The sequence below is a fragment of the Muscardinus avellanarius genome, assembly GCF_963383645.1.
Source record: "Muscardinus avellanarius genome assembly, chromosome: 16".
Classification (NCBI taxonomy): Eukaryota; Metazoa; Chordata; class Mammalia; order Rodentia; family Gliridae; genus Muscardinus; species Muscardinus avellanarius.
In genome coordinates this window covers 142501-153772 of record NC_137802.1, presented here as the reverse complement: position 1 = coordinate 153772, position 11272 = coordinate 142501, and the positions used below count along the sequence as shown (strand labels likewise).

Sequence of the window (11272 nt, the reverse complement as noted above, 5' to 3'; positions counted from 1 at the left end):
TATTTGCAGCACTGTGAAATCGCCACCGCCCTCCGTCCCCAGAAGTTTTCCAGGTGCTAGGCTGAAGCTCTGGATACATTAAACAACCCCGCCTCCCCCTTCCCCAGCTCCTGCCAGCCATTATCCGCTGGCCAGGTTTTTATCTTGAGTCCTTTGGACCTTAAATTTTTTATGCTCATCAAGCCAAGATTTGGAATCTTGAAATAGACTTTTGAAGTCCCAAAGCCAGGAAGTTGTTTTTTTCCCCTTGGCAACTCTATTAGAGGCGGTGGAATAAGGCTTACCAAGCACAAGAGAAGGAATAAGGCTTACCAGCGCACACGGCTGCCATGGAGAAGGACCACGCGCTCCACGCGCTCCAGAGCCCAGCAGCAGGTGCTCTCAAACGCCACCCTCCCCACCAGCGGGGCAGCCCTCGAGCCGCGTGTCCACTGCGACTCCGCCACTCAGTGGGCAGGAAAGCCTAAAGGTCCAGGCTCCAGACAGAGTCTAAGGTCGTCTCTGTCCCTGTAAAATTAGTGGTCAAATTTCCAGAAGGGTCTCGCCTCTCTGAGCCAGAGAAAGATGATGCAGAAACCCAGGCCGCTCTAGCTGCCGGGCTCGCTGGTGTATCTCTGTTCTCCCCACTGCTCCAGGGAAGCCGAGGCTCAGAGACGTCCACGTTCCATACAGCAGCCTGGCGATGCCCTATCTTCAAAGTTCTCTGGGGCCATCGGCCACTCCTAGCTACTTGGGGGCAGGCACACGCACAGGCACACACGTGTGCACACACGCACACCTTGCATGCACACACGGTGTCCACCAACACTGCTGTGACAAAGTATCACCAGCCGCGCGGCTGACACAGGCTTTTCTGTCTGCTTCTGGAGGCTCCGTGCTCAAGGTCGGCGCTGGCGCCCGTGCACCCCGCAGGTGCGGGACGGCCCATCTGGGCCTCTCGTGCTCTGCGGAGCCCCGTCCTCCAGGGTCCTCATCTTGCAGGCGCCTGGCTCCCCTGGCCACCACGGGTGGCCACCTCTCCCGCTCCCTTCTCTCAGAAACACACTTGCCCTGGACTTGGGCTCTCCCAGGAATCCAGGATGATTCCATCTGGAGCCCCTTACACCAGTCACAGCAGCAGTGATCTGACTTCCACCTCCGGTCAGGGTCCCAGGCCCTGGGGGTTAGGATGGAACCCAGGGGCCTTCTACCCAGCTACACCCCTAGCCATATTTGTTTTATTATTATTATTATTATTATTATTATTATTATTATTTTGTGGTACTGGGGTGGAACCTAGGGGCTTTTCTACCTCCAGGCTATACTCCTAGACCTATTTTATACTTTATTTGGAAACAGAGTCTCACTAAGTAGCTGAGGCTGTCTTCGAACCTGTGCAATCCTCCTGTCTCAGCCTCCCAAGCACGGGGATTACAAGTGTGCACCACCACGCCTGGCTTTATTTATTTATTATTTTGAAACAGGGTCTTGCTAAGTTGCTGAGGCTGGTCCTGAACCTGTGGTCCTCCTGTCTCAGCCTGGGTTACAGATGTGTGTCCCCACATCCATCCTCAACAATGCCAATTTTTTGGGGGAGGGGCATGCAATTCAACTCATAAGACCCTCATAAATAAATCCCCCATACACACAAACTGACCCAAAACAAGCACAAAGATGCTCATAAGAAGATAGCCCCAAAGACACACTTAAACAGGTGCATTTGGCAAATGGATGCTCAGGAGATCCGCCCCAGCACCTGGCAGCCAGGTGCACAGGTGGGCAGAGACCCAGACGCAGGTAACAGGCAGACACACAACTACAGAGACACAGACACAAAAGTGCCGCTGGCAGGGCGGCAGGGCGGCGGACCCCAGCCCCCAACCTCTCTCCACCCCTGCAAAACTATCAAAATCAGACTGAAAAAACGGATGGAAAGGCAGAAGGCTGAAACTCAGGCTTGTGTACGAATGAGACTTAGGCAGAACAACTAAAACCCAAAACCTGCGCTTAAAACGTTTAAGCTGATGTGGCCTGTGTGGCCCAGTCCCCTGAGCAAGACCAGCCTTGCTCAGATGTGGCTAGTTCCCCACCTCTACCTAACCACCACCAAAGCTTCGTCTCTACTGCTGAAGGGGCTCTCGGCATGGATCTGCCTCGTCGGTCAAGTCTGAGAGTCCGTGCTTAAGCCGAATAAAGGCTCTTTGCTTTTGCATGTGGTGTCAGTGTCCTGATGGTCTCTGGGGGCTCCTTGAACTGGGCGTAACATTTGGGGGCTCGTCCGTGATTCCCAAGACGTCCACAGGACCCCTGACCCATGGAGCCTATTGCAGACCTGTAAAGATATTTGTTTTGTTGTCTGTCTTAATTGTCTTTTGTCTGTCTTTGTCGGGACCTCTTGGAAGTAGCCTGTAGGTGGTCTAGGTGGACGCGCCGGAGGACCCCAGGCCGTGGGATCTGGGAGACGTCCTGACCCACTTGGTAAGGAGCAGGTCCCTTTTGGTTTGGTAGGAGACAAAGCGGGTCGCTCTCGCCGTGCGGTTAGAGGCCGATGTCTCATTTCGGGTGTCTCCTCCAGGTGACAAGGAGAATTGGTTGGCTTGTGTTGATTTGTGTGTGTGTGTGTGTGTGTGTGTGTGTGTGAGCTGTGTCTTTTGGTCTGTTTCATTTTCTGGACATTGTCGGTCAACCTTGCTGGGGGGCACTTAAAAAAATTGTGCTTAGCCGGGTGTGGTGGACACCCTTGTAATCCCAGCATTCAGGAGGCTGAAACCGGAGGATCGTGGTTCACAGACAGCCTCAGCTACTTAGTGAGGCCCTCTGCAACTCAGTGAGACCTGGTTTCAAAATAAAGAATAAAAAAAAAAAATAGGGCAAGGGTGTAGCTCAGAGGTCAAATGCCCCTGGGTTCCATCCCCAAACCAGCAAAAAAAAAAAAAAAAAAAATTGTGCTTAAAATGTGCTTTGTTTTAATCTCTTGTTAACATTTAGTTTTGCTGGAAAATGTCCTTAAAGTTAAATGAGAAGGCTTTTGTAACAGTTTGAGATGACGACATGGGTTCTCGTTAAGAGTTCTTCCAAGTGCAGCTGCAGGTCTGCCAATTAAACCATCCTTGCCTCTTATCCCGTTTTGCAGGGCAGCACTGAAGCTGACCCCCCCGGCCCCTGGGGGTCCAGAACCCCAACAGGGACCTCAAGAGAAGCACAGGGAGTCCCGCAGGGAGCCCCCCACGCCAGAAGGAGGGCAGAGCGGGAGCCACCGAGGCAGCCCGCTGTGGCTGACTCCGCTGTTCTTCCCCTGCCGGCTGCGGGGCCCCGAGATGAGGCAGGGAACCAGCCAATGAGGTACTGGCCCTTTGCTATAATTGCAGACCCCTGCCAGCTGCACCGTCCTGCCTCCCCTCACTCTCCCAGACCAGCAGGCTGGCCAGCGTGGAGGCTGCCGTCTGGCCCCGCTTCAGGGTGCTGAGGGGCGATCGGGGCTGTTGGGTTTTCCTCTCCTGTACCTTTGGCCTGGTGGTGCGTGCCGTCCTTGCATGGAGCCTGTTTTTGTTTGAAGGCCTTTTGAGCAGGGGACACACTGTCCTTCAGGGATCCCAGAGCCCCCCTGCCTTGTCCCTGGCACGTGGGGTCAGGGCCAGCTGCTGTGTCTCTGGTCTCCCGGTTGTTCTGGAAGGCTCCTCAACGAGACCCGCGCCCACGCAGCAGGCTCTGAGGCCCCGTGGCGCACTGAGATGCGCCTACTGTGCTTTTGCCCAGGCGAGCTCGCTGCCCCATCGCGAGGGCCAGGCTGGTGGAGAGTGGTGTCCAGGCCCTGACACTCCCGTAGCGTCCATTCTGTTGTGTGCGGAGGCCGAGCACTGGGGATGCAAGCAGTTGTTTGGGTTCAGGAGTGGTGCCTCCCAGGACAGCCGCCTGTGTGCAGAGCGCCGTGGACTGCCCTGGCCGTCTCGCCTGCCGCTGCCCACTCAGGGTCAGTTGGGCAGGGATATGTTTTAATGGGTTTAATAAGCTCATAGCAGTTTCTCAAGTAGTCGGGAGTGTTGTGCTTTTAAAACCCCACACCTGCCGGGCGTGGTGGCGCACGCTTGTCATCCCCGCGCTTGGGAGGCAGAGACAGGAGGATCGCGCAGGTTCGAAGCTAGCTGCGCGCGCTGGCTTAGGAGACCCTGTTTCCAAATAAAAAATGTAAAAATAGGTCTGGGAGTGTAGCCCGGAGATAGAAGGACTTCCAGGAACCCCAGTACCACCAAAAACAAAACAAACAAAAAACAAACAAACAAACAAAAAAACACAAAAAAACCCCACACCTGCGTGTTTTCTAAAAAGCAGGCCCGGGGGCGTTTTAAAGGAGGCAAATCCTGTTTAGACACCATCCTTTCACAGCAAAGACTATTTGATAATGGTTGCGTCATCTTCAGTGCAGGCTAGAAGAGTACCCCTAACCACACTTAACCTGGCTTTGTCTCCTCAGAAAGCCCTCAGAGGCTCTGGGGAAAACATAGGTTGAAATTTGGGTGCCTGATTAACACATGCATTCCCGGGAAGCCAGTGTGTGGTGTGGTGTGGTAAGCGGGGCAGGAATGGTGCCCACCAGCCTGCCTGAGGCTTGGAAATTGGAGCCAGGCATTGATGGGACTCCAACCAACCCACCAGCCTTGACAGAGGGAGGCTTTCCCTCGGTTAGACCAAACTGGGACCATAATACAGCAGAAGGTAAGGAGAGGCTTGGGTCTGCCGCCAGGCTAGTGGGGGCCTCAGGGCCGCAGCTAGGCGACCCACTAATTTGGCTAAGGAAAATACAGCAGGAGGACGTCTCCCGCAGCATTTTTAGGAAGAATTATGGAGGCTTTCCGAACCTACATTCTGTGAATCCAGAAGCTCCAGAACATACGTCTGCGGTTAATATGGCCTTTGTAAACCAGGCCGCTCCAGATATTAGGAGAAATTACCGAGAATAGACAGATTGGCCGATACAACCCTACAGGAATTGCCGGCTGTGGCTGAAAAAGTGTACCACAGAGCCCAGAAGACAGGCAGGTCAGGGCAAATCGTCTAACAAAAGGTCTTGGATACAGGGAGCTACTGGTACAAACCAATATTCATGGACCACCCGAAGAACAGTGGATCTCGGAGCGGGCCAGACCTCCCACTCTTTCATGGTAACATTAGCCAGAATGCCCATGCCCACTGCTGGGAGGAGATTTAACCAAAATTGGGGCACAAATATCCTTCATAAATGAAGAGCCTCGGGTGGTTGATCAAACAGGGAACCCCATACAAGTGTTGGCGATTCAATTAGAGGGTGAATGCCGGCTGCTCCAAGGGCCGAGACGGGGGCGTGGGGCTAGCCGCTCATCGGGCACCAGTCTTGGTGGAACTCAAACCTGCTGAGTCCAACCAGAGCAAGACAGTACCCTGCGTCCAGAGAAGCGAGGCAAGGGTCCAGCCTCACTTTAGACGCCTCGAGGCCCTGGGCATATTGGTCCATCACCAGTCCCTGTGGAGTGCTCCCTTGTTGCCTAAGACAGGAGAGTGATGGACGTCCATCCTACGGTCCTGGCCCTTGCTTTGAGTTCTTTGCCCCCCTCCCATGTGTGGAATAATTTTTTTTTTTTTGGTGGTACTGAGGGTGAAACCCAGAGACTTTCTCCCTCCGGGCTATACTCCCAGACCTATTTTATACTTTATTTGGAAACAGGGTCTCACTAAGTTGCTAAGCGCCTCACTCAGTAGTTGAGGTTGGCTTCGAACCTGTGCGATCCTCCTGTCTCAGCCTCCCAAGTGCGGGGATTACAAGCGTGCTCCACCACGCCCGGCTTGGTATACTGTTTTGGACCTTAAACAGGCTCTCTTGTTGGCCCCGGCATTGGGGCGTCCGGACGTGGCAGAGCCTTTCCATCTGTGAATTGTTGGGAGGAGGGGAGTGGCCCGGGGTCCTGACTCAGGCCCTTGGCCTATCTCTCAGGGAAGCTGGACCTGGTGGCAGCTGGGTGGCCCCCTTGTCTATGGACCATCGCGGCCACTGCCTTGGTCAAGGACGTTGATGGGCTCGCTTTGGGCCGGGAACTTGTTGTTGCCACCCCCATGCTGTAGAGGGGGTGCTTGGGCAGCCCCGAGTGGTGGGCAGGCGGTGCCCACACGGCATCATCACAGCCTGCTCCCTGGCCCCTACCAAACATGCGACAGCCCAGACGATGACAAAAAACTACTAGAAGACATCTTCCCAAGGTAAGGCATGCCCACACTCTTGAGCTCAGACAATGGACCTCCCAGGTGAGGCAAGAATTAGTCCAAATTTGGGGGGCAAATTGGATACAGGCCCCAGAGTTCAGGACGGGCAGAATGTATAAACAGAACTCTACAAGAGACCCTAACTAAACTAACCATGGGGACTGGCGGGGACTGGGTGGCCTTCTCCCCTATGCCTTGAATAGGGTCCGTAGTACCCTTACTAGGGTTAACTCCCTGTGAAATTATGTACAGGGGACCCCCCCCCCCCAATTTTGCCTGGCCTAGAGGCCGGATTGATTGCCGAGTTTGATCGGCAGCTCTTTGGTTTTCTCAGGGTGGTAAGTTCTGTCGGGCTCGTGCCGGGGAGAATTTGTGGCCACGTCTTGAAGCTGTGTGTGGGGCAGCTAGAATAGGGAGTATCCGCTTGCTTGTGACTTTTAGCAAGATGAGGTGAGACTTTGAAAACATTTTAGCATGCTACTTAAATATCATGGTGTCTTGGTATATTATAGTCATGAAGGCATCCGCTCACTCTGGTGTTTTTAGTTGCGTATAACTGAGCCCTCGAGCTGTGTTGGAAAGGACCCTACGATGTGATTCTGACCACACCCACTGCAGTCAAAGGTGCCGGGATTGCTGCCTGGGTTCTTCAAACCCCACACCGAGGCAGACGGCCCACAGCGCAGGCGGCTTGTCAAAACCCGCCCAATCCCCTGACCCGCTAGCACAGCTGTGAGTTCTGTGGTCACAGACCCCTTAGAGACGTTTGATACCCAAGACCCACGATTAGGCCTTGTTACCAGAGAAGGTGTTGGTCTCCTGGTCTTTGGGGACTCCTCGAACTGGGCGTAACAGTGTAGACACGCGGACACAGATTTGACGACACCCGCTTCCCCGCAGCCTCACTGGGCACCTGCCCTAGGAACTTAAAACCTACAGGACCACACCTGAAGTGCCTGGGCAGAGATGCAGGCGGCCGTGAGCATCACGTGGCCACGCTCGCCCCCTGCTGGACAGCCTCAGTAGTGCCCGCCCTTGGCGAGAAAGGGGTCCTTGTTTGGAAAAGAGGGGTGTCTCAGCTTGGGCTGAGTTAGTTTCGTGGCTATTCCTCTCCCTTTTCTTTTCTTTATTTTTTTTTCACAGTGATGGGGATGGTTCCCAGGGGCATTCTACCTCCAAACTACACCCCCAGCCCCATCTTTCTTCTCTCTCTCTCTCTCCCTCCCTCCCTCTCTCTCTCTTCTTTCTTTCTTTCTTTCTTTCTTTCTTTCTTTCTTTCTTTCTTCTTTCTTTCTTTTTCTTCTTTTTCTTTCTTCCTCTTTTTCTTTGCGGTACTGGGGATGGAACCCAGGGGCATTCTACCTCTGCGCTAACCTCCCCCCGCCCTACTTTTAGTCTAGTTTTAATTACTGAAATGGTCTCACTGAGTTGCCGAGGGCCTCACTGAGGAGCTGAGGCTGTCCGCGAACCGCGATCATCCGGTCTCGGCCTTCCGAATGCTGGGATGACGAGCGCGCGCCACCACCCCGGCTTTCTTTTCTTTTTGCCAAGAAGAGAAATGCGCTTTTCCACGCAGAGCCCAGTCGCAGTCGCATGGGAAGCGTTTCCTCCACTAACCTGTGTCCAGGGATCCAGCAAGTTGTGTTTTCTTTGGGGTCCGAGCGTGGGAACTCATGTTGGCGGCCACCCCTCCCCCATCGAGGTCCAGTCTGCAGCTCAGACCCGCAGGCGTGTGCTGCCCTCTCGTGGCCGTCAGGAGTAGTGCAGCCCAGGGGACTCCTTTCCCTCCACCGAGGACCAGGCCCAGTGTAAATTTAATTTTTCTTTCAGTACACCTTGTATTTCTTTTAGATAGCCGGATTTGCCGGGTAAAGGAAACTGGCTTTAGTAATGTGGTAGCGATGTGTGTGTCAGTGAGGTGTGTGTGTGAGCATCCGTATGCTGTGGTTACTTCCCCGTCTTTTGGGGAACCTGCAGCCTGGAGCCGGGACCCTCACAAGCTGCCTCAGTTTCCCCTCCCCGCTAGGTGAGTGGGGGAGGCTGCTGTGGGCTGGAGTCGGGCATTTCCCTTCTCTTCCTTGGAAGGCTGGAACTCACTTTAGGATCTAGAAGATATCAAAAGACAACAAGCCCACGTCAGGCTCTGGCCGGCTGGTCTCCTAAAGCCAGACCTTGTCAAGAACATAAACCCGGCTTTCACTCAAGTGGCGCTCGTCGCGTGGCCACCAGAGGGCGCGGAGGCGCCGGGAGGCAGGTCCCGGGTTCTACCGTACAGGGCCCTGCCGGTTAGCAAATACTCTGCAAAGAACGGGAAGTCCTTTGCGTTTCAAGCTTCCCAACACGGTGAAGCGATAAACTTTCTTTTATTTAAAAAAAGTTTTAGGGAGACCCCCAAGCAACTTATTGAAGCCCTGTTTCAAAATTTAAAAAAGGCTAGAGGATGTGGCTCAGAGGTAAAATGCCCCCGGGTCCAGTGTCCAGTAAGCCCACTCCTCCCCCAAAAGAAAAAGAAAACAAGAATGAAAGGCAGAATCCTGTAGGGATATACCCACGGCCAGGGGCAGAGCAGCACGGTTCACGTTGGGAGCCAGCCTCAGCTCTGGCCAGACGTGGGACGGGTTGACGCGGCCAAAGCTGCCATTTGCAGGCCAGTGGGTGGGGCTGACTTTCCTGCTTCCCCGGTTCCCCTGTTGAAGCCGGGACCCCCAGGACCTCGAACGCAGCCAGATCTGGAGGCAGGGACCCCTGAGGCCGTGACGTGGGGACGCGGCCCCTGGACTCCTCAGTGCGTCCCATGTGGGTCCTTCTGAGAAGAGGGGCCTCGGGTCTGCCCGTGGCGGGTGGGTGGTAGCTGGCCCTCGCCAGGCCCTGGTCCCCAACCCCGGCCCCAGCGATTGAAGTGGGAAGAGATGAGGGCGCAGGCATGGGAAGGGCCGCGGCCACCCAGGCAGCAGGGAGGCTCCTCGGCCGGGAGGGCCGGACCTCCACCCTCCACCCCGGCTCCTTCCCGCCCCGTGCTGCCCCAGAGCGGGCAGCCCCACAGGAGGCCCGTCCAGACGCCGCAGCCTTCGGAGGTGTCGCACCCCGGACGCCTCCCTCTCAGAAGCGGAGGCCTCTTGTCTCTACAATTTTTTTATTTTTTACTTTTGGTATTAAACTCAGGAGCAAGTTACACTCACTTGCAAGTTACACTCACAGCCTCCCCTTTTTTGTGGTACGAGGGATTGAACCCGGGCATTCTACTTCTCAGCTACGCTCCCAGCACAATTATTTATTTATTTTTGAAGCAGGGTCTCTCTAAGTTTGCAGAGAGCCTCACTAAGTAGCTGAGGCTGGCTTTGAACCTGTGCGATCCTCCTGTCTCAGCCTCCCAAGTAGTGCTGGGGTTACAAGCGTGCGCCACCATGCCCGGCTCCCCCCGCCCCTTTTTAAACTGAAACAGGGTCTTGCTAGTTTGCGGAGGCTGGCCTGGAACCTGCAGGTCTCAGCCTCCTGGTACTGAGGTGCAGGTGTGCGTCCCCCGTGCCTGGCTTCTGTAGCTCCGTTGAGATCCCCTTGCCCTGAATTAGGGGCCCCGTGTTCGTGGACTCGGGAGTGGGCGATGAACTCGTGTCTCCTCCCCTTCTGCCGCACATGCTCTTGGTGGCCTCCTGCACAGTGCCCGAGGGCAGCGGAGGGCGGCACTTCCTTGGTGGCGGCTGCTGTCTCTTGTGAGCCGAGCTGACGTGTGGAACCACCCAGAAGAGCGGCCTGGAGCTTGGCCAGCAGCTCTGCAGACATTTGCAGAGGGAAGGTCACACACAGCACCTCCTGCAAAGGCCAGGGAGCCCCCGAGCACGCCGCCGCACACCCACTGCGTGCCGCGGACGCCAGAGGCGCAGCCCGGGCAGCTCGGGCGCTCAGCAGCCAGGCATGGCTAGCCAGCAGAAGCCGTACTGGCGGGCACGCATCTCCCTCCTTTCTCTGCCGTATTTTAGTTTTTTCTTTTGATTTTGTGGTCCTAGAGCTGGAGCCCAGAGACATTCTCCCTCCCCCAGCTATATCACCAAGCCTTTCTATTTTTATATGGAAACTGGGTCTTCTAAACATTTTTTCATTGGTGCATTGTAGTCATACATCTTAATGGGATAAAAGATGGCGGAGACAGGAAACTGGGTCTTGCTAAGTAGCTGAGGCTGGCCTCAAACCCGTCATCCTCCGGTCTCAGCCTTCCAAGCACGGGATGATCGGCGTGGGCCTGGTGCCACTGCACCTGACTCTTACTGACTTTCTCGTGGGTCAGTTCATGTTCAACAGCTGCACCTCTGTGCAGTGAACCTGAGGAGCTCTGAGGTCCGAGTCAGGCGGGTTCCGTGCGTGCGCAGCGGGAGGTGGGGAAGAGGGAGCTAGGGAGGGCTCGCAGCACACTTCAGAGGGAGGCCGGGCCGAGCCAGCTGGGGGGGGACTGAAGGGCAAGAGCACCGTCCAGGACCCACCCTCTGCAGCGGCACCGCCTGCCGTGGTGGCCGCCCAGTGACTCCAATCGCAGTGAGACCACGACGCCCAGGACTTAACTGCACCGCCTCTCCGTGTCAGAACACGAGCTCTTCTGGGGTTCTGAATCTAAGCACAGCGGGGTGGGGCTCTTGCCTCAGTGACCAGGCGGAGGGGACCTGGAGGCAGATGAGAGGGTCGAAGCTCTGGGGTCCTGGGGTCCTGGGTTCAGATTCTGGGCCACAGTGAGCTTGGGACGGTCAGGTGAGCTGTGTCTGTGGGGAGGGAGGGAGCCCGGCTTTAGGAGACACGGATGCTGTGAACTAGGTGTGTAGCACTGGCGTGTCGCACGGAGCCTGGCGCGGGATGCTTCCATGGGGTTCTGTGGGGAGGGCAGTGAGGACCCTCAGGTCTAGATTTGCTTTACTGGGGCCAGGAGGTGGACGCGTCTTATCAGCTGCAGGGAAAGAAGATGACCAAAGGCCAGGCGTGGTGGTGCACACCTGTAACCCCAGCACTCGGGAGGCCGAGACAGGAGGTTCAAGGCTAGCCTTGGCAACGTAGTGAGACCCTCGGCCACTTAGCAAGA

The 11272-nt window shown here is 55.6% G+C and overlaps 1 protein-coding gene across 1 annotated transcript in view; it reads left to right on the top strand.

The window, feature by feature from the left end:
* Nucleotides 1-10432: 10432 nt before the first annotated feature.
* Nucleotides 10433-11272, top strand: part of ADGRE1 (adhesion G protein-coupled receptor E1) — a gene marked incomplete at both ends in the record, with an annotated part of 39323 nt that continues 38483 nt past the window's right edge. Inside the window, one exon of the mRNA XM_080713021.1 lies at nucleotides 10433-10487. Coding sequence (XP_080569147.1) covers nucleotides 10433-10487 — 55 coding nt within the window. The remainder of the gene's footprint in view (nucleotides 10488-11272) is intronic.